We start from the raw sequence: 23,416 nt of genomic DNA, 5'->3' as shown, positions 1-23,416 counted from the left end.
CTTTCTATTCCAGCATATCTCTGTTTAAGAAACAACTGAAACTTTTGATCTCAAAACTCCACTGAGGTATTTTTTTTAATTGTGCAAAAAAACGTACATAGAGAAACACCCATACATGTAAACATACAGCTTAACACATAAGGGAGCATCGATGGTCCTGCCAGCCCAGTGAAGAAATAAAGCATTTCTAATACTCCAGAAGTCCTTGAGAAACCTCTCTGTGAGCTTCACTGTCTCTCCCCAACTCCAGGTATTCATCCTCCAGTTTTTGGTGATGACTGTATCCTTGCATTTCTTTATAGTTTTACCATCTACATCTATATGCCTAAACAATGCAGTTGAGTTCTTGGACTTGGCATGGACACTTAATATATTCTGTTTTGTCTTCCTTTTGATCAATGATATGTTTGTAAAATACATCCATATTGTTGTGTATAGCTCATTTTTGTTCATTTATTCTGCTGTAATTTATTCATTGTCTTTTTTTATTTAATTTTAATTTTTTAAATTTTTTTTTTGAGACGGAGTCTTGCTCTGTCACCCAAGTTGGAGTGCAATGGCACAGTCTAGGCTCACTGCAACCTCCGCCTCCTGGGTTCAAGTGATTCTCCTGCCTCAGCCTCCTGAGTAGCTGGGACTACAGGGGCATGCAACCACACTCGGCTAATTTGTGTATTTATAGAGACGGGGTTTCACCATGTTGGCCAGGCTGGTCTCAAATCCCTGACCTCGTGATCCATCCACCTCAGCCACCCAATGTGCTAGGATAACAGCTGTGAGCCCCCACACCCGGCCAATTTTGAAAAATTTTTAGTAGACATGCGTCTCCCTGTTACCCAGGCTGGTCTTAAACTCCTAGACTCAAGCAGTTCTCCCGCCTTGACCTCCCAATGTGCTGGGATTATAGGCATGAGCCACTGTGCCTGGCCAATTCATTCTGTTTTAAATGGTTGTCTAGGTTGTTTCAAGGTTTTGGTTATTTCAGTGATGCTGATATGAATATGTTACCTGGTGCACATACCGAATGTGGAATTGTTGGGTCATAGAGTAGAGATATCTTCCACTTTACTAGTTAATACTATTTTCTTTTCTAAAATGATTGTACCAAATTACCCTTCTACGAGCAGTAGTATCTACAAGATCCTGTTGTTCTACATGCCTGCCAACAATTGGTATTGTAATACTTTTTAATTTTTGCCGAGCTGACTGGTATGGAAGGAAATCTATTGTGTTGTGACTTGAGGCATTTTAAGATGCTCTGCAGGCTTTTTATTAGATTTCTGCAGTTTCTGTAAACCTTGCCTTCAGTAGCACCTGCAGTTGGTCCGAGTTCCAGTCCTCCAGTCGAGTCGCTCTGAGTTGGGTTCCCATGGTGCGTTTTAGGCTGTCCGGTGCCGAATCTCACCCCCTAAGAGGACTGTTGCACATGACATACCCAAATAGAAAACCATTCTCCAGGGCGGAGGTTTTTTAGGTATTCCCACAGCAAACTAAGAATACCACATTGTGATTTCAAAGCTCTAAGCAGATCCGTCAAAAGGGGGTGCATGGCAGACGCTCAGTTTAAGCAAATTGCTGAGAGTCAGAAGGGCAGTGACGCTGGCAGCCACTGTTTCCTTTCCACAGTTTTCAGCCGCTTGCCTTGTCTCCAGCAAAGCTTCACTAAGTAATTTTCTGAGAACAAAAGGGATTGAAACTTTCTCCTCAAATCACCTGGCGTTGTCGAATACTCCTGTTTTGTTTTGTTCTGCGTGTGCTCCCTCTCGTCTCGTTGGTCCACTGTGATACCGTGATAACCATCGGAGGGCAGCCATTAAGCGGCTTTGCAGTATTCTGAAAATCTTTTACAGAAGCAGCTGCTTGGTATTTCGATAACTTTACCCCACTGTTCTCTTGGCTTAGCTATGGTTTTAAACTTTATTGTAAGTAAACATTTTAAAGAAAAACTGACGCTTGTTTTCAAGGAAAATCATACATAAAGACCAATGTGTAATGATGGACAAAATGGGTGCTGCTGTGGTTGAAAAGATCAGGAAAGCTCTGGACTTCCACCTACCTGCACCACCATCTTCTTCCCCTCCCACCCCTTTTTTTGAGACAGAGTCTCACTCTGTTGCCCAGACTGGAGTGCAATGGCGCGATCTCAGCTTACTGCAACCTCCACCTCCCGGGTTCAAGCAATTCTGTGCCTCAGCCTCCTGAGTAGCTGGGACCACAGGTGTTTGCCACCATGCCCGACTAATTTTTGTAAAGATGGGATTTCACCATATTGGCCATGCTGGTCTCAAACTCCTGACCTTGAGTGATCCACCTGCCTCGGCCTTCCAAAGTGATGGGATTATAGGCATGAGCCACTGTGCCTGGCCTTCTTCCCCAGTTTGATAACAGTTGAAAACCACTGACTGATTTAATAAAGTCCAAAGTACTTATTTAAATGTGTAATTTTTTTTTTTTTTTGGAGACAGGATCTCACTTCTGTCACCCAGGCTGAAATGCAGTGGCATTGATTATGGCTCAATGCAGCCTCCACTTCTTGGATTCAGGAGATTCTCCCACATTAGGCTCTTTTTTTTTTTTTTTTTTTTTAAGATGGGAGTCTCACTCTGTCACCCAGACTGGAGTACAGTGGCACAATCTCAGCTCACTGCAACCTCCGCCTCCTGGGTTCAAGTGATTCTCCTTCCTCAGCCTTCCGAGTAGCTGGGATTACAGGCGTCCACCACAACACCTGGCTAATTTTTGTATTTCAGTAGAGACAGGATTTCACCATGCTGGCCAGTGTGGTCTTGAACTCCTGACCTCAAGTGATCTGCCCGCCTCGGCCTCCCAAAGTGCTGAGATTACAGGCATGAGCCACCGCCCCTAGCCAACCTCAGCCTCTTGAGTAGCTGTCATTACAGGCACGTGCCAACAAGCCCAGCTAATTTTTTCTTTTCGGTAGACATGGGGCCTCGCTGTGTCTCGAACTCCTGGACTCAAGCAGTCTGTCTGCCTCAGCTTCCTAGAGTGCTGGGATTACAGGCATGAACCACTGCGTCCAGCCTAAATGTGTAGTTCTATGTAGAAGAACAAAGCAGATTGGGCTATGAAGGTTAAACAAAATGAATTATGATGGTGCTGAGAGTCTTCACTCAGCATACTTCCTGCCTTTCCTTGTGGAACTTCTCAGTATGACAGATAAACAAAATCTCGCTCAAGATTTCTTGGTCTCCAGCCCAGGACTCCTCCTAATTTATTGTATTATATTTCTTTTTATCCATGAGGACGTTCACATATGCCATCAAGGGATAGATAAATGTTGGTAAGTCTTGGGAGTCATGAAGTTGCTCTGTTCTGTGAAATCACACAGAACTGATTTCTTTAGAATTTCTCTTTTGCTAAGTGCGAAGTTCCAGTTCCCATCATTGAAAGACCTAATTGATTTGCTCATTTCTTCCTTCTTCTTTATTTATTCTTTCTTTCCTTCCCTCTCTCCCTCCCTCCCATCTCTCCATCCATCCAATTTCGATTGAATACCTGCCATGCTGGATGTCGAATATGATGGTGAATAAGACAGTTATGGTATCTGCCTACCCTCACAAGGCTTAAATCCCTTAAACCAATGTGAGATAATATGGAAGGGATGCTATAAATGATTGTAGACCTATTAATAATGCCGTAGGTGTGCCCAGTTCGCATCTGTCACCAGCACCATTGTTACCACCTATTTCTAGCAACAGAATAAACCTCCTCTTTTTATTTCAACAAAATCTCAGTGTAAGCTTAGTAAAACTAGGGTGGGTTTAATTGAAGATAAACAGTCCGATTCGTGCCATTCAGCATAAAGTTCTTCTCATGATACGTCTAGGTACCTCCTTATCAGCCCAACTTGAAAGCCACCAACCTTGGCCTCTGCCGTTGGTCTGACATGGTGTCATATTTTGATAATGTATGTAGCTATTCTTCATACACACTAATGTCTCAGTGGTAAAGACAACTAGGCTAAATGTGTAAATTCAGGCCTCCAGTCCTCATAAACCACAGAAATGGTAACTGGCAGCTTCTTTGTATCTTTTCAGTGTCTAGTTCCAGAGCTTGCTGTCTGTGAGCCACTAGAATGGGACGAGGGAACCCACTTGCTAGGGTTTTCTCCAACTTAATCCCAAAACCTATGTATCTTACCTTATGTGTCCCAGTTGAGATGCCGAAAACAAAATAATAGCAGAAGTGACCCCTTCGTCCCCTGAAAAGGAGACAGGACAAAGAAATGTAAACACATGTTTGATTAGAGTTGTTTCTGCAAAATTTGGTTAACTTGAAATTATTTAATTATGCTTCACTCCCTGTGGGGACAGGGGGAAATTCCCAGCATAATTTGAGACTAGTGGCACTTTTGCTTCTGGCAGATTTAAATGAGGAAAGTGACTGCATGCATGCACATCCGTGGCCACAGTCTTCATCAGCACCTTTGTTTGATTTCTCTATTTCTCATGGTGGCTCTGCTCCCGTGATGCCTGCGCACGTGATGCAGAGACACTTGCACAGAGCCAGGCCCACTTGTGTTCTCCTTTGAATTGCCGGAAAGCACTCCGGTTGCTTTTGTATGTCCACATAGGAAACAGCCTAATCCTTAGAATAAAATTGATCCCTGGGTTTAGAGCTCAAGTTTTTAAAGTTTTTCTTCCTACATACATTGATTCAGCTGCCTGTGATTCCCTTATTACCCCTCCATCTCGGTGGATGTCTCATTCTACTTCCTCTCCCCTCTCTTCTCTCTTCTCTAGCACTGTTACCCATTTCCTAGTCAACTCAAGGCCAAAAATGAGATTTTTAAAAGCCAGCAGATATTCGGTAAACTGATAAGATATGTAGATGATAAGATATGTAGAAAGGCCCGATATGATGGGAATTGTCTAGCAGACGTATTTTATTTGGCCATTGCAGAGTTTAAAGGATTATTTTCTGGAATTGGGATGACTGGACTTTGCAGGTGCTTGCCCATTTTCCAGTCACCCACCTTTGTTGTCTCTCACACTCTGCTTCACATGTTTACATCACTGGCCTGTCTGTAGAGTCAGTCTGGTCCATTGTTGACTTCCGAGGCTTTTCCAATCTGGAGCGCAATGGTGTGATCTCAGGTCACTGCAACCTCCGCCTCCTGGGTTGAAGCGTTTCTCCTGCCTCCACCTCCCGAGTAACTGGGACTGCAGGTGTGTGCCACCATGCCCAGCTAATTTTTGCATTTTTAGTAGAGACAGGCTTTCACCACATTGGTCAGGCTGGTCTCAAACTCCTGACCTCAGGTGATCCACCCACCTCGGCCTCCCGAATTGCTGGGATTATAGGTGTGAACCACCACGCCTGGCCTTCCTTGGGAATCTTTTGCGTGCAATTAGAATTCTAGAGTATTGGCCAGGCACAGTGGCTCACGCCTGTAATCCCAGCACTTTGGGAGGCCAAGGTTGGCGGATCACGAGGTCAGGAGATGGAGACCATCCTGGCTAACATGGTGAAACCTCGTCTCTATTAAAAATACAAAAAGCCAGGCGTGGTGGCAAGCGCCTGTAGTCCCAGCTACTTGGGAGGCTGAGGCAGGAGAATGGTGTGAACCTGGGAGGCGGAGCTTGCAGTGAGCCGGGATCGCACCACTGCACTCCAGCCTGGGTGACAGAGCAAGACTCCATCTTGAAAAAAAAAGAGTTCTAGAGTATTATAAAAGACTACTACTATTGCTATTTTGTAGGTGTTCCAATCAAATGAGAGAGATTCTTAAAGCACATGAAAGATATAAATACAGCACTCGTTTACAGAAAGCATTTTAGGAAAATTAGAGTTATAGCTGGGAATGACATGATGCCAACCAATAAATCTTAATAATTGAGAAAAGCATTCAGTACACTGTGTATAACTATGTGAATTTTGTTTGGGAAATTGATTCTGGTTTGGAGCTTTAGCTTGTTCATAGGGTTCTTAGAGCTATAGGATGACTTGATAGTGAGGCTTTTGTGTCCCTGTTCTCAGGTGTCAGCCTTCCTTTCCAATTCTTATACTTGTTTCCATATTACCTGTTTTACCAAGTACAGCCACAGACATCAGTATGGATGGATTTCACAAACATACCAGGAAGAACTAATCATTTGGACTATGGACACGTCTGCCTTTGGGGTTCACCTGACGAATAGTGCTGACATTCTTTTAATAAAATTCTCTCTTTCTCCCCCCGCCCTGCCCCCCAATTTTTCAGCAGATATATGGAGTGATCACTCATTTCAGACTGATCCAGATTTGCCGCCTGGCTGGAAAAGAGTCAGTGACATTGCCGGGACCTATTATTGGCACATCCCAACAGGAACGACTCAGTGGGAACGGCCCGTCTCCATCCCAGCAGATCTCCAGGGTTCTAGGAAAGGGTCACTTAGTTCTGTAACGCCATCTCCCACCCCAGAGAACGAGGTAAAATGGAGTGTCTTTTTACCAGCTTAGTAGAATAGATGTAACTTGTGGTTTCTCTTTACACTGGTTGCTTCTGCCCCAACAGGTCATCAAGGTAAGCTTTTTGATTATTGTTCATGTTGCGTTTGAAATCTCAGTAATGCTTCCTCTTAGTAAATAGTGTTAATATCCATCTTTCAGGGATGTTTTTATTTTTTAATGGCTTTTGGTCTCTTGAAACAGCATTCCAGGTACAGAAAGCAAGAGGGGCTGATTAATGAGAAGTGGTTAAGATTCCCTAGGGCTCACTGAGGCAGTACTTTACTCTGCAGGTACCATTGCATGGTGCTGGCTCCATAAAATATTTACACACAGAAGAACATCTCTTGGCCAGACGTATTATAATTACTGCGTATCTTATTAGCCTTGGACTCGTTTGATAGCGTGGAGGGAATGTCTGCAAGAATAACCCTGGAGAGCCCTCAGATGCTTAATTTCTATTTTTAAAAATCTGTTTATTTAGTAGAAGTGACAGTATTTTAGAAACAATTAACAGCATAAATTTCTGCTGTCCCTGAGGAAGAAATCTGGATGTTTAAACAAAGAATTGAGGCATTAAAAAAATGTCATTGTGGTGTTTATTAGTACAAGGATCCCCACAGTGAACTTTTGTGAATCCCGAAAGCGAACTATTCAAGAGAATTAGAGTTGGAGAAGGTCACAATTAAGTAATGACTTCTTTTGACCCCTGACACCCAGGCATTTCTGCCCCTTTCTGACCACAGTCCTTGGTTCTTTGAACAAGCCCATCTTCTTTTGCCTTGAGGCATGAGGGCATTAGAACTACTGTGGAAGCTTCTTTATCTGTTTGCAATAGATATCACCCTTCCTGTTTTTAAAAGTAGACAATGTCTTATTTCCTAAATCTTTGATTATGTACTTGTTCTTCTCTGGGAGGTGGTAAGCCTTATATTCTCATCACATTCCTGCTGTTAGAGGGCTTTGGCCTCTCATTTACCCAGCCTGGACCTCAGATTCTCCAACTTGAAAGTGATGGGCTGGGGCAGCCATACCCTCATTGGTAGGCAAGGACTTTGGTTTACCTGTGCCATGCCGTGGTCATCAGGCACATGCTTCAGGACTGCTGAACCCCATATAGGGCTTTGTTGCGTATCACTGGGCAATTTTAACAACTTTTTATTGAAGCATAATAATTCCTACTCCCTGGGCAATTTTTGTTCAGCCTTTTGTTCATCTTGCATTAGGTGTGCTGGGGGATAAAGATGAACCAACACCGTCTCAGCCCTCAAGGAGTTTGGTATGGAGAGGAGTCCTCTTCCTGTCCCCACCCAGTTAGATCCTGGGATTCCCCCTGTACCACAGTGGGGGCCTCCTAGAAGCCGAGCCGGCCAGGATCAGTCTCTGTTCTCACTAAGGCACAGACGTGCTCTCCCTTTCTTATTTGTACACCTTTTCTCTTGGCATCTCAGTTGGCAAAAATCTTTCTCCATTCCTCTATTCCAAGCCTATAACCATTTTCATTTCCCTATTCCAAACCTTTAGCCATCTTCCCAGCCAGAGAGTGCCCTATAGCCAGAGAACACCAGGGTGTGAAGGCACCATTTGGTGCCAGCATTCATATGTTACAGACAGGGACACTGAGGGGTAGAGAGGCCAGTGACCGGTGGCAGCTCTGGGCCTAGAGCTCAGAGTTCCTGAATCCTCCCAGATCCTAGGTCAGAGGTCTTCTCACTTAGCTCCCCTGGCTTTGGGATTTCAACCTGCTCTGCTTCCTCACTGTCCCAGATTGGGGAGATTGGACTGACTTTGAGAGACAGTTTTTGTGCCATGAATCTCCAGTCCTCTGCATCTGGCAGTGGTGAAGTCCTTTGTAAAGGCTGCCTGCAGAGGCCCAGGCGGGGGTGTGTGGACTCCAAGGAGGGCATCCTGAGGCTTATGGAGCTCAGAGTTGTATTTCTTTGATTAACACGTTAGCCTTTAGTTTCCGTGATTTGGGCAGAAGTCTTGGGAAGAATGCAGCACAGGTGGGTGCTGGCTCTGGGGAAAACTGCCAGGTAGCAGAGTGCATCTCTCCCCTTCCTGGAGCCCATTTTTGCCTACTCTTTCCCCTCTCTGTGCCTGCATCGTACCCCTATGCTAACTACTGCCCAGGGCCCCTCCCAGGCTCAGAAGGGCACACCCTTGGCACCTCCTGCCCTGGAGTTCAGTGCTCCCCGCCAACAGCCCCGCTGCTCGGCCTCCTCACTGCTGTTAAAAATCTGTTGTGGTTTTCAGGGTATTTTCCTAGACATCATTTCATCTGATCTTCTCAGGAGTCTCCTGAGGCAGAGAAATCAGCTGGTATGTTCTCCATTTAAGGAAAGAGGTAACTGAGACTCAATGAGTTAAGTGTCCCTCAGCTGGGGTTAGGGTGGGATGTATCCAGTTCCCTGACTCCAGACCCCAGGACTCTAGAGCCCGAGGACTCTGAGAATCTCCACCTTCTATCAGTTCCATTCCTCTCTTCTGCTGCTCACTGTACCATTTGTATTGACAAAGGCTTATCCCTCCATGGAAGCTGGTTAAAGGTGCATATTTTTAGAAGTTTCAGAGACAGGGACTCATATCCAGCACTCTCAGAAAGCAACAGGGCAAAAGTCTTCAGGCTGACCTTTCAGTTGTTCCCATAATACACGTGTTTCTCCCCCTACATAAGGTCCTCCGTTAAGTCAAAGAACCAAGCATATTTAAAAGGAAATAAATAAGTCATAGAGGCAAAGAGTTGAGCAGATAGAAGAGGAATAGGAGAATTGGGGAAAAGACTTAGCCTGCCACATACGCTGATGTGCAGACCCTGACACCAATATTAAACCAGAGGCACTAAGAGAAGTCAAATATTTACAGTCCAGGCTAATGCCTTAACTCTTTAATCCCCATAAAACCCTTATGTGGTCAGGTGCTGCAGCTCACGCCTGTAATCCCAGCGCTTTGGGAGGCCTAGGCAGGAGAATCACTTGAGACCAGGAGTTGAGGAGCAGCCTGGACAACATAGCAAGACCCCATCTCTACAAAAAAAAAAAAAGATTTTAAATTAGCCAGGTGTGGTGGTATGTGCCTGCAGCCCAAGCTACTTAGGAGGCTGAGGCAGGAAGATCACTTGAACCCAGAAATTTGAGGCTGCAGGTGAGCTATGATCACACCATAGCACTCCAGCCTGGATAACAGGGTAAAACCCTGTCTCTTAAAACAAACAAACAAACAAAAAACACACCAAAATCCTTACGTATGTGGTACTATAGTTGTCTTTCTCGTTTTACATTTGACACTGAGACACAGAGAGGTTGAGGAGTTTGGGCAGGACACACAGCTAATACATGGTAGAGTCAAGCTTGAGTTCAGGTCTCCTGGCCCCTATTTCCACCCCGAACTTCACAATATCATATGTCTGGGAGGCTTGGAGACTCTTGAATCCCTTTAACTCACCCTAAGGGAGGCTGTGTCACATGTGGAGCCTTCTAGAAAATGACGTTTCTTAATATCATTGTCTCAGGTGCTAATGACAGTTGAAGAGAAATGATTATTTTTCTAACACCATTTCTTTGGTTCCTAAATAGAATCTATTTCAACCAATTTCAAAGCATGAGAAGAGAGCAAAATCTTAAGGGACAGAAGAAGCTTGTAATATGTTGTGTTAGAAATGCATATTTTATTCAGCTTTTTTCTGAGCTGGCTTCAAAAAAAAAAAAAAAGAATCAAATAACTAAGTGCTAAATCTGTTGACTAGGCTTCACAAAAGTTTAGAACTGAAGGCTTCCTTACAGTTTGAAAATTTTACATTTCACATTCCAAAGTTCACTTGGGAGGTGTTAAGCGCAGTGGATAATGTTTCCGCTGCATATGCCAGCAGTATTTTTGAAAGTTTATAAACTGGCCAGGAAGCATTTGCTGCTGAAATTTAGCACATGGTGCTCCTCCCCGCCCAAAGCATTTATTTGTTCCAAATTACCTTGCAAACTGCTTGGATGTTGAATTTTAGAGAGAACAGAGAGCCACACAAAATATTTTTATGAATATCCATTGGCTTGTGGCCAAGTCTTCCCATCTTTTCAAATGAAGGTGTTTTGGTCTTCCTACAGAAGAAAGTATGGAGAAGGCGGGTCTGAAGCTCGAGAAAATGAATTGTTGCTCAAACTGTGGTTTCCTCTTTGTCCTAAATCAGCCTGTTCTTATGAAGTGCTCGCAGCCTCATGGGTGTCATGAGAGTCTAACCCCCCAGGAGGGTGCCCAGTGGAATACCTTAAGCCTGTGTACTCTCATATACATGTAGAAATAAGATGACAACATAAAAGGGCCGTTCTCTCATCATTTTTCTGAACTTCTTCACTCAGTCAAGTAATCATGACATTGAGTGCTGGAAAGAATCTTGGAGCAGGGCCTGTTGAATGTGCACGCCGTATTTCTCAGCCAGTGAGCCAAGGAATGGTGCCAGGAGAACCTCTGGGGATCACAGAATGGGATGGGGCCTGGGAACCTTTGCATAAGCTCTCCAAGTGATTTACGCTGAGTAAGTAGGACAGCAGGTCCTCTAATGACTATAGCCTCCCTATTTTTATTTGCATGTCACTTCCTCAAAAATTATTTGGCCTCACCCCATTGTCTCCCCAGAGCTACTGCTCTTACCCCATTGCTTTGAAAGCCCTGTATTCCATCATGTCCCATTGTAGTGTTGTTACCTGTGGTATGTCACTTTCCCACTAGGAAGCTCCTCGGTGGTCGGGGCCTGTTCTCCTCATCCTGTGCACAGGGCCCAGTACATGATGACATTCATTAACTATTTGCTGAATGAAAAAATAAATGAGCTGCATAGCCAAGGAAGCTGTTAGTTGATCTGTTGCAATGACAAAGCCAGCCCTAGAGCCCTCGTTCTCCTGGCCCCCTCTACACTGTAGTTTCTGCATTGCACTGCTGCTCACAGAGACTGATTTAATTGCGCAAACCAGTTTACTAGTTTGATTTTTTTTTAACTTCTCTGAATTATGTTTGTGTGATTAAACCATAATGCTGTAATCTTCTGATAGGGTGGGCAGATGGCTTGAGCCCAGGACTTTCTCTACTAAAAATACAAAATTTAGCTGGCATGGTGATGCATGCCCTGTAGTCCCAGCAACTTGAGAGGCTGAGGTGAGAGGATCAGTTGAGCTCAGGAGGTGGAGGTTGCAGTGAGATCATGCCGCTGCACTCCAGCCTTGGTGACAGAGCAAGGCCCTGTCTTAGAAAGAAAAACTGTACACATATAAATTGATAAAACACTCACTGACACTGCCTGCCGTAGTCCTTGGAATTCCAGGTTTTCTGCCATTTACTATCAAGGCCACACTTAATCAAGGGTCAAGCCTTGACAAAATGGCATTGAGAGGCATGATTTGTAACCCTTTGTATTCCCCAAACTGCTTTTTCTTTCGTGGAAAGAGTAGATCGTAAGGAAACTCTCATTTGCAGGGCACCCTCGGGCAGCCAGTCCCTGTGCTAAGAGCTAACATTCTGGATCTCACTTTGTCTGCACATTGATGGGAGGCCTTCTTAGTCCTGTTTGATATGGGAGGGAGTTGAGGTCAAAGAGCGAGTAAGAACAGAGGCAGAATTTGAACCCCAGCATTCCAGCAGGCAATGTGTCTTTATTCATTTTCTGATGCTTATAACAGAATACCTGAAACTGGGTAATTTATAAAGATAAGGAATGTATTTCTTATGGTTATAGAGGCTGAAAAGTCCAAGGCCGAGAGACTGCATCTGATGAGGGCCTTCTTGCTGGTGGGGACTCTCTGCAGAGCCCTGAGTGGGTGCAGGGCATGACATGGTGAGACAGCTGAGCATGCCAGCTTAGGTCTCTCTTCCTCTTCTGATAAAGCCACCAGTCCCACTCTCATGATAACCCCTGAATCCATGGGTGAATTACTCCACTCATGAGGGCAGCGCCTCTTAAAGGCCCCACCTCTGAATACTGCAACATTGGTGTTTAAATTTCGATGCGAGTTTTGTAGTGGACAGACATTCAAATGATTGCATTGTATTAGCTTCAGAACTTCTCAAGTGCACACAGAGATGATATGATTATAGCTTCTGTCACTGCCACTGTGGAATGTTTTAGTGCTTTTCCTCTCTACCCAGTTCTCAGCAGGTTCAACCCTCCACTCTTGCCCCCTGGTTTGCATTTTGCTACCACTTCATAGAGATTTTCTTAGCATCCTAGAGAAAGTCCCCTGGTAGGGACATACCCAGCCCCTGAGACTTAGTCTTTAAGAGCACTCTGTTGATATTGTCAAAGAATCAACTCCATTGTTGGCCTTTTTCCAGCTGAAAGATAATGCATCATTTTTGTTTGCTATGTGGAATTGCTTTCCAAGACCCCAGAAGAGAAACATGGAAGAAGAAAACTCTCAGTAGTCAAGGTTATATGATCGGATTCCCTCCTTACTGGGTCCAGCCTCACACAGCTTCTGTGTGGTGCTCAAGGGTTTTGAGGAGTGCCATACCCCGGGCATTGGGTCAGTCCCCCTAGACACACTGTCTCTGAGGAGCTAAGGCTCCAAGGCTCTCCCAGAACTGAGCAGGATCAAGTAATCAGAGAAAGGGAGGTTGCAGCCTGGACAAGGTCAGGACAAGCACCAGGAGGGTGTCCCAGCTATGACTCTGGTACCAGAATGTCACTCGGCTGTGCAAGGCTTTAGCTGCATTGCCTGGAGGGTTACCAGGCTTATGGAAGCTTGTTGCTCGTAGAAGATGGTCCCTGTTGGTCCGTTACCACCTCTTCCCCCATCTTTGTGTTTGTCTTACCTGAGGCATATTGTCCAACTTGCCTTTTCCCCTTTTAATGTTTTTCTCTTTGTCTCTCCTCTTCCTCCTTCATCTCTCCCACCCCTATGGGGGTGTATACAGACTTTCTGTAGAACCAAAGAATCTCTATTGGGTTGTGCTCTTTTAAAAATTTATTAACTAAAAATTATTAGCAAAACTTATTAGCCAAATATAGAAAATATTCTCTCTTCTTAATTAAAAAAGTTAGATGAACAGACCATGTAATTCTTAAAACTTAAGACAAAGTGACTTTGTCTTTCATTGACTTTAATTTTTTAAAAAAGAAAAATTATGGTCACTTATACATTGGAGAAAGTTTGTCATATTTGATGTAAATGAATAGTTGTAAATATAGGAGGGGAAAAAAGATCTTTGGCCCAGTCATAACACATATAATGCCAGTTTCCATTTCCTTACTGAGTTTTGTGCTAAAGGATTTCCTTAAGAGTGCCCATGTTAAGTTTTTGTAAAATCACTATACAGAGCCTTTGTTTATTTAAATCTGTAAAAGGTGATTGTTGGACATTTGCCAACTAACTCATGTTTCTATAACACGAGAGCTGGATTCTGACAGTCTTAATACTGTTTTTAGCTTTTGCTTTATAGATACCCTTATGTCCAAAGAGTAAATGCATTAAAAATTTTAAAAACCACACACACGTGCAGAGAACTGTTTTAATTAGGTACTGAAGACTTTTCTGAGTACTTGTTTTAGAAAATACTCTTCTTTTACTTTCTGTAGTCTCAACATATAGGGTCCCTTGGGGATAATTTCTGAAATTCTTTTTGTGAGGTAACTTTGTTTTTCTTGTTTCTTTATAAATTTCTCCACAAAGACACAATTATCTTGGGTCTTCCTAATTCATCATCTGATTATCCTTTTTTAAAGTTCAACTTAACAACAAATATTGCTCACATGTAAACAGTGATGACAATTTGAGGCCATATAAGCTTGTTTTCTTTTTGAAAAAGAAATTCTAGCTTAAAATTTTATTTTGTACTTGATATTTCAGGTCCTCATCTCACGTCCATATTAGTAGCCCTACAGTGGTCCAAACCGAAATTGGTCACTGGCCCATCTGGAAATATGAGAAAAATTGGGCATCTTTCTCTCAGGAAAACGTACATGTACAAAACCCCGCATTCATTTCAGGGGTTCATAGCTCCTCCAAGCTAACAGGTTAAGATTGCCCTAGGTTATTAATTTTCTCTTCATAAAGACTGAACACTGCTTCTGGGGGTGGAGTGAGGGGAAAGGTAAGGGATTGGGCAACATTCCTGCCCTTTATTCATTAAGAGAAATTATTTTTTAAAAGTAAATACAGTGGTCTAAGTTCCTATTTTATTTTGAACAGCTGCAGTTTAGGTGCCTAGACCAAAAATGAAAATGACACCACGTGTGCAATAGTAATAATGGGTCTAAATTTGCAGTGTCTTTGCTCTCAGAGAGGCTTGCAGAGTTTGGTAAGTGCATGTTGCACCAGGCGCCATGGCTTACGCCTGTAATCCCAGCACTTTGGAAGGCCTAAGTGGGAGGATCACTTGAACCCAGGAGTTCAAGACCAGCCTGGGTAGCATAATGGAACCCCCATCTCAACAAAAAATTTTTAAAAAATTAGCCAGGTGTAGTAGCATGCACCTGAATAGTCCCAGCTACTCAGGAGGCCAAGGCAGGAGGATTGCTTGAGCCAGGAGGTCAAGGCTACAGTGAGCTGTGATTGGGCCACTGCACTCCAGCCTGGGTGACAGAGTGAGACCCTGTCTCAAAAAAATTTTTAAACAAAATAAATGCATCTTTCGACGCACAAGACATTTAAGCTTAGTTTTTTTCTGCTTTTAGTGGTTTTTAAAACTGTATCAATGTTGTGAGTAAAAGTTATGGGTCATTATTCACTTCTCATTTTCAAAGAACTTCAGTTGAAAAGTGATTTAGCTGAAAAGTTTTGATGGTTGATTTCTTATACAAACAGATTTGCCTAACCAGTCAGTAAAGCAATTCACAAGACTGTCCCTGAGTTTTATTAGCCTTGCTTGCTTATTTCCCCAAATCTTAGATGAAAAATACTTGAATATTCACTAGGCCTAGTAGAAAGAAAAGACATTTTCTCATTGTCTGAGGTGGATGGAGCAGTTGTTTAGATTTGGAAATCAGTTATTGCAAGAGCTCTCGCAACAAAGCCAGGCTTCATGCCTTGCACTATAATTATGTTTAGAAAATCATTTCATGATCAAGTATTAATTTGTGAAGAAGCTTTTAAAGCAAAAAAAAAAAAAGTAGAGCTTTTATGAATTAGAGGAATTTATGTTAGACTGTTTAGAGTTGTTTTTTGTTAGGTTAAATTTCCGCCAAATGTTGATGTCAGTCTGTGTTCTTCACTAACCCTCTCTCCACATCATTCTCCTTTTTTTCTTTTAAGTGAAAATATCTTGACCCCCAACTTTTGGGGCCCTCAGCCATGGGCATTCCCTGGTTTCCAAACAAACACGGTACCCGTCCCTCATTCCACCCCCACCACCAGAAAACAGTTCTGTTTGGTTTATAGGGAGGAAAATGGTTATTATGGAATTAGGTATGCTAGTTATTGAATACTTGGAATTATATTGTTTGCTTTTAAAATTACCTTAAGGAAATAACTTCACTGTCTGCTTCTAATAATGTTTAGTCATTTATTTGGTAAGTAATTAAAGCACCATCACTCTCCTGCCCTCGTCTTCAGGTGATAATCTAGACATAGAGGGAGTGAGCCAACAAGTTGCTGTTAGAGTTAACTTGTTCCCTAACCCATCTTGTGAATATCAATGCTAACAACAGTGTCTTGTGTTTTTTTTTTTCTTTTCTTTTCTTTTTCTTTAAATCAATGTGCTTTTTTCCTATGTGAATAATTATATGTCTAGAAACAGCCATGGAGTGATTTTGCTGTTCTGAATGGGGGAAAGATTAATAGTGACATTTGGAAGGCAAGTATATTGTCAGATCTTAGATCATTTAATATTTTATCCTTTCTGCATGGCTGTGGCTGTATATTTTTCTTCTTTGTGAATATCATGCATTCTGCAGGGACACAGTGATCGGGCTTCTTGCTAGGGGCATTCAGCTCACACTCCTGTTGCCTTTTTTTGGTGTCTCCCATTGTGAATGCCCTAGGTTCCCCGTTGTTTTGTAAGAACAGGAGTTTGCACCAGTCAGCATTCAACAGTCCTTGCATGCCTTTCTCTGCCTAAGCTCACGTACACTCTCTGCCTCTTGCTGGGAAGACGTTTCTCCCCTTTGATATTTGAGGCAATGAATGGACTCCTCCCCCATTGTACGTTAACAAGGTTCTATTTTCCTCTAGGATTTGCATGCAGCCACTGTTAACCCGGACCCCAGTTTAAAAGAGTTTGAAGGAGCAACCCTACGCTATGCATCTTTGAAACTCAGGTAGGACGTTAGTAGGATCGACCTGCTGTCAATGTATGGCTTTGTGCAGATAGTTTGCAATAGAATTCTAAGTCCACTTTTCTGTTTTTCTGCCTAGAAATGCCCCACACCCTGATGATGATGATTCTTGTAGTATCAACAGTGACCCAGAAGCCAAGGTTTGTGAAGACTTGCTTTCAGCCACCAGGTTATATTCTTAGATCCAAATAATGACTTTGGATCATTGTCCAGTTTTTACAAACCATCAACCCAGAGCCATTTAATAAGTAATTATCCTCAATTTTCTCTTTCCTAATCTCCCTGACACTTGAAGAAAATCCCTAGGCTAAGTTAGGTTTGGGGGGATTTCTAGAACCATCAAGACTCTGCCTGTATCTTACTACGTCAGCTCTTTGCACAATGTAATAAATTACCATTATTGTTCAAATGGGTGGGCTTTAGAAGTCTTTAAAGATACACCAGGCTCTGCCTTGCAAAGCAATGGGGGAGGAAGCTAAACAGGTAGGGTATGAGACCCCTCCCATCTACCGCCACCAGAGCAGCCTCGTATCTGTGCAAGGTGAAATTTCTTTGCCATTCCTGTCATAAACACAGATTGGATAATTAGGTTTTATGATGGAAAACTGGGGGCAGTTGGGGCAAACTTGTGTCCATTTTTTGTGGACTTCTGGTAGGTTGCTAACAGAGCCAGCTTTCTGGGCATGTGGCCAGTGCAGCTGCACAGGCCCCACAATGAGAAGGCCCCTGTGTGTGGGGATGAATGCTTCAAGGTTGCTGTCAGGAAATTCTTAATCTTTGAATTTGTATCTTATAAGTCAAGTCCAATGGAATGTCCGTGAGGGCTTTGGATTGCACACAGTCCTGCCGCCTCCCAGCGTCCCTGTGCCATTCTCACCTTCTGCCCCCCGGCATCTCAGGCCCTGCCAGACCTCCCTGTCTCCCTCCCTACGTAGAGACTTCTACTGCCCTCTATCGCGGAAGAGACATGGGTGTGAGCACGGGAGGGTTGGGGTCAAGTGCACACTCCCTGGGTGTATCTTGGGATTGGAGCGTGGTGGTGACCAGCCCAGTCTGGGCTGGCAACACTGCTGTGTGTTCCACAGGCGACTTAGTGGGGGTGAGCCTCTTGCCTACCCGCAGTCCAGGCACCTAGCATGTCCCAACACTGATGTTGCAATACATTTATGGGCCACCCATCTGCTGTGGGTTGAGATTGTGGGCCCATGGGAAGAGAGGATTCCTGGCTTGATTTCCCCACCCCTGGTCAGTGCATGGTGCATCTGTCCAGCAGCTGATGGGAGAGGGGACCCAGAAGCCAATGGTCTGTGTGCATGTACCAAGATATGGACAGGGCCCTGTGTGTTTGTAAGGGTTTGCACTTACAAGTATCCCCATGCCTGAGGGATTGTAACATTAAATAGCAATTAAAAAACACATTAACGGCCAGGTGTGGTGCCTCACGCCTGTAATCCCAGCACTTTTGGAGGCCGAGGGCGGCAGATCACCTGAGGTCAGGAGTTCAAGCGCAGACTGGCCAACATGGTGAAACCCCGTCTCTACTAAAAATACAAAAATTAGCCAGGCTTGTTGGCACATCCCTGTAATCCCAGCTACTCAGCAGGCTGAGGCAGGAGAATCACTTGAACCCAGGAGGCAGAGATTGCAGTGAGCTGAGATCGCGCCACTGCACTCCAGCCTGGGTGACAGAGCGAGACTCCATCTCAAAACAAAACAAAACAAAACAAAACATCTTAACAAGCCAAGAGAAAGCATACGGAAGAAAGGAAAAACCTTTATGTTTTAGTATTGTTTATAGCGTCTTCCCCCTGCTTTTTGAACAGGGGTGGGGGCTTGCATTTTCGTTTTGCATTTTTCATTTACAAGTTATGCACCTGATCTTCTGGTGCTAACAACCATGGAATTCCACCTTGTCTACTTCAGCACCTTCCCCTCCCCTCCCCTTCACCTTCCTGTGCCATGGAGGGAGAAAGAATCTTCCCAGATTCTTTTTTATTTGTTCTGAATCCCAAAGCAGATCTGTGTCTACAAATAACATTGCAAATAGGTTTTCTTAGTAGCACTTAAGAGGGGAACACCATACAGGTTCAAAACCTTGACTCCTTTGCCAGAAACTGCCATATTGCCAGTTGGTTCTGTAAGTATCTTAGGGCTTGCAGTGAAATCTGTGCTGCTTCTGGTCAAGTCAGCTTTGTTCTGAGCACAGCCAGTAATATCATGGCTACTCTAGAGCCAGTGGCATTCTGAACAAGTCCTTGGGCTGCTTCTAACATTGCTGGTCTTTAAAGATAAATTTTATGGTAAGGAACGCAGGTTGTGAACAATTTGCTTTGCTACTTGATGTTTCAGCATAGGCTGGAAGAGGAGCAGTGAATATCTCTGTCCACCACTAAGGGCTGGGGCAGTGATGTATGTGGAGCCAGGGTGTGAAATTGACAAGAGGGAAAGCATGGAATGGAGATGGAATTGTAATAGGAATAGGAGGACTGGTCCCATTAAATCCAAGTCAGTGGGTTGGGCTTTCTCTTTTTCCCTTCTGGCTGTGTTGCTTACTGAATTCTTTATCTGCCACCTTTTTATTGCCAGCATGTCTATTTCAATGCCTCTTATGAGTCTGTTCATGTTAATAAGGAAGCTCAGCTTTGTCTTACGTTCCTAAAGCTGTGCTTAGTTTTAAACAACAAAAAAAAATACATGCATTGTATTATTTATCTGTGTCTTACTTTGTTCCATAGAAGATGTGAGGAGACTTCTAAGAACAAACAATTTAAAAAAAAAAAAGGGCACAGAAAATATGAGAGAATAATCAGTGCATCAGTCTGGGCTGGAATAATATAGACAGTAAGGAAAGATCAGCCTGGGGAGAATGAAAAACCTACAGCTTTTCAGATCTCAAGATTTGCACAGCTGCTAACATGGACCTGCAGGTGGGGTTTTCTGTGTGTGCCTCCTGGTGATTATTTAACCTGAGGATTCTTAGCATGAATGGAATGAATGCCTAGAAGGGCTCATCAGAATCTTGAAAGGACTTTTGCAAGCTGGTACAGTGGCTTACGCCTGTAATCTCAGCACTTTGAGAGCCCAGGAGTTTGAGACCAGCCTAGCAACATAGCGAGATCTTGTCGCTACAAAAAAAATAAAATACCTGGGTGTGGTGTCCCATGCCTGTGGTCCCAGCTACCTGGGAGACCGAGGTGGGAGGAGCCTGGGAGGTAAAGGCCGCAGTGAGCCATAATCGTGGCACTGCTGTCCATGAGAAGTCCATGAGTTCAGAGCTGACTTCAGTGAAGACACATTGGAGGAGCTTCCGTCCCCTATCGGAGTCATTCCTGCCTGTTTTGTGTTGCCTGGGGGCCAGAGCCAGCAAGCACCTCAGAGGGAGGAGTGGCAAGACCTAGGCTTTCTGGATGTTCCAGTGCCTTTGTAGAATAAGTTACTCACCTTACATGACCCTTTACATTCTTTCAGTCCACCAAGAACCAGGGAACCAAGTGGTCCCCTCCCCCGAAAAATCCTGACTTTAAAAATAATATTTGGGCTGGGCACAGTGGCTCATGCCTGTAATCCCAGCACTTTGGGAGGGTAAGGCAGGCAGATCAAGAGGTCAAGAGATCGAGACCATCTTGGCTAACACAGTGAAACCCCGTCTCTACTAAAAATACAAAAAATTAGCTGGGCGTGGTGGTGGGCGCCTGTATTCCCAGGTACTCAGGAGGCTGAGGCAGGAGAATGGCGTCAACCCTGGAGGCGGAGCTTGCAGTGAGCCGAGATTGTGCCACTGCACTCCAGCCTGGGCGACAGAGCGAGACTCCGTCTCAAGAAATAAATAAATAAATAAATAAATAAATAAATAAAAATTATATTTGATATACTATGGAATTCTAAATATAGTCTGTGAGGAATGATTACTTAAAAAGTTATTATAGAAAATATCTTCCTTACTCCCTACTTAAAACTTACATGCTGAAAAAAATAAAAATTATTTTTAGACTGTCAGGATGGGGATACTTCCAAATCCTCTTCAGCTACTACTCTGAATCTGGGCACCTTAATCAGTTGTTCAGTGAAACCTCTAAATAGCAATGGCAACACAAAATCACCACAAACATACGCATACGCACATGCGCGCGCACACACACACACTTCCCCAAAGAGCAAAGTCTTTTTCTAACTCTGAAAATGTTTTTTGAACCTACCAAAATTTTTATGCAGTAAAGTTTTTGTACTTGATAGCCATATATGTGTTTGTATATAATTCTGAGTTCCCTGTTTAACTTTTTATTTTGAAATAATTACAGATTTGTAGAAAAGTTGCAAATATTGAGTTCTCCTAGACCCCTTCACCTAACTTTCCCTAATATTAACTTCTTCATAATCATGATACATCGGTCAAAACTAAGACATTAATATTGATATCATATTATTTGCTATAAACTTTATTCACATTTTCTCATTTTTTCCACTAATAACCTTAATCTGTTCCAGGACCCAGCCTAGGAGACTGTGTTGCATGTAGTGAGCTCTTGAAAAATTATTTCACATGCTCCTCTCTGTAGTCCTCGGCTTGGTCACTCCTAATTCCATGGTAATATTTCATTTAATTAATAGCACCGTAATCTGTCTAGGCACCAGTATCCATAGGAGCAGTTTTTCCCCCACTACAGAGCAGAGCCACAACTTCATAAAAATAGGTGACTTCTTTTTCTTTTAAATTATTGCTTTGGTATAGGTTGCTAAAACTGGTATTACTGGGGCAAAGGCTATCGGTTTTATTGCTTCTGTCACTTATTGCAAAATTACTTTCCAGAAAGCCTGCAGCAGCATATAATCCCATCAGTAATATCCTAGAGTACTCCTCTTTGTCCACATATCAGTTCACTCTAGGCTTTGTCATTTGTATTTATTCATCTTAGTTTATTGTGTGTGAGCTACTACCCCCTAGTTTTAAAATTTCCCCTTATTGGCCCAGTGCGGTGGCTCACGCCTGTAATCCCAGCACTCTGGGAGGCCAAGGCGGGTGGATCACGAGGTCAGGAGATCGAGACCATCCTGGCTAACACGGTGAAACCTCATCTCTACTAAAAATACAAAAAATTTGCCGGGCTTGGTGGGTGGGCGCCTGTAGTGCCAGCTACTTGGGAGGTTGAGGCAGGAGAATGGCATGAACCCAGGAGACAGAGCTTGCAGTGGGCTGAGATCGCATCAGCCTGGGTGACAGAGCAAGGACTCTGTCTCAAAAATAAATAAATAAATAATTTCCCCTTATTAAATTATCATAGACACAGGACGTTTCCTATGAAACTCTCTTTCTTTCCATTCCTGGCTGTTTTTTCCTCTTATTTTTCTATGCATTTTAAAAGTAAGATTTTTATTCAGAAATAATTTTAGATTTATAGCAAAGTTACAAAGATAGTACAGAGTTCTCATAGCCCCTTCTCCAGATCGCCATCATGTTGTATCCTACAGAATCATAGTACAAAGAAATTAACATCAATAGAAAATTATTAATAAACACTGTATTCTGATTTTACCAGTTTTTCTTCTAATGCCCTTCTCTGTTCCAGGATCTAATCTAGGATGCCATATTGCATTTTAGTCTCTATGCATGGATTCATTCGTTCGTTCATTCATTCATTCATTCGTTCATTTTGAGACGGAAGCTCACTCTGTCATCCAGGCTGGAGTGCAGTGGTGACTGCAACCTCCGCCTTCTGGGTTCAAGTGACTCTCCTGCCCCTGCCTGCCGAGTAGCTGGGATTAGAGGTGTACACCACCACACCCAGCTAATTTTTTTATTTTTAGTAGAGACAGGGTTTCACCATGTTGGCCAGGCTGACCTCGAATTCTGATCTCAAGTGATCTATCTGCCTTGGCCTCTCAAAGTGCTGGGATTACAGGCATGAGCCACTGCACCTGGCCCCATTTTTTTTTTAATTATTTATTTGAGACGGAGTGTCGCTCTTCTTGCCCAGGCTGGAGTGCAGTGGTGCAATCTCAGCTCACTGCAACCTCCGCCTCCTGGTTCAATCGATTCTCCTGCCTCAGCCTCCCAAGTAGCTGGGATTACAGGCATGTGTCACCACACCTGGCTGATGTGTGTGTGTGTGTGTGTGTGTGTGTGTGTGTGTTTTCTTTAGTAGAGATGTTGTTTCATCATGTTGGTCACGCTGGTCTTGAACTCCTGACCTCAGGCGATCCCACTGCCTCGGCCTCCCAAAGTGCTGGGATTACAGGCATGAGCCACTGCGCCCAGTCCCCTTAACTTCAGAACTATCTGCTTCTGTAATCTTACACATTTTCTTCAGTCAGTTCTTTTTCTATTTTACGCCACTTTTCCATGGAAAATGTTTTAAAACTTTCTATATCCAAGGCTTGTGTAGATGATTGCTCTTCAGGCCGCATTTGTTAAGAAGACAACTCTTTGGCACGTTTTAGGCGGCCAGGTAGCTTGCACTTCTCAATCCCCATCACCCGCTGTGCTCATCTTACTTTAATTTCTTAGATTTGGAATTTAGCCCTTTTCCCGTGGCACATGGCTGACCAAATTCTTGATTAACATTCAAATAAAAACCGGTTACAATCAAATTGTAGAAAACTTAATGCTTTGAAATATATGTACCGTTTTGTCGGAGTTCTTTTCTGTCCTTTGTGTAACTCCGCTCAGACTTCTGTAAAGGAGATGTTCTGCCACCTGGTGGACAATATTGAAAA

At 43.4% G+C, this 23,416-nt stretch overlaps 1 protein-coding gene across 24 annotated transcripts in view; it reads left to right on the top strand.

Annotated features, from left to right (window-relative positions):
* The window catches only part of APBB2 (amyloid beta precursor protein binding family B member 2), a 398,493-nt gene that overhangs the window by 259,853 nt on the left and 115,224 nt on the right, over positions 1 to 23,416 (top strand). For 11 of the 24 annotated variants that reach the window (XM_063705242.1, XM_063705243.1, XM_063705241.1 and 8 more), the window contains 4 exons: positions 6,224 to 6,432; positions 16,162 to 16,224; positions 16,602 to 16,687; positions 16,785 to 16,845. In XM_063705242.1, the coding sequence (XP_063561312.1) occupies positions 6,224 to 6,432; positions 16,162 to 16,224; positions 16,602 to 16,687; positions 16,785 to 16,845 (419 nt within the window). The remainder of the gene's footprint in view (positions 1 to 6,223; positions 6,433 to 16,161; positions 16,225 to 16,601; positions 16,688 to 16,784; positions 16,846 to 23,416) is intronic. The other 13 variants (XM_055384848.2, XM_063705245.1, XM_063705248.1 and 10 more) reach the window with 3 other exon arrangements.

Source organism: Gorilla gorilla, chromosome 3 (assembly GCF_029281585.2).
Source record: "Gorilla gorilla gorilla isolate KB3781 chromosome 3, NHGRI_mGorGor1-v2.1_pri, whole genome shotgun sequence".
Lineage (NCBI taxonomy): Eukaryota > Metazoa > Chordata > Mammalia > Primates > Hominidae > Gorilla > Gorilla gorilla.
Note: the sequence above shows the minus strand (reverse complement) of the source record. Positions and strands in the feature narration are given on the sequence as shown.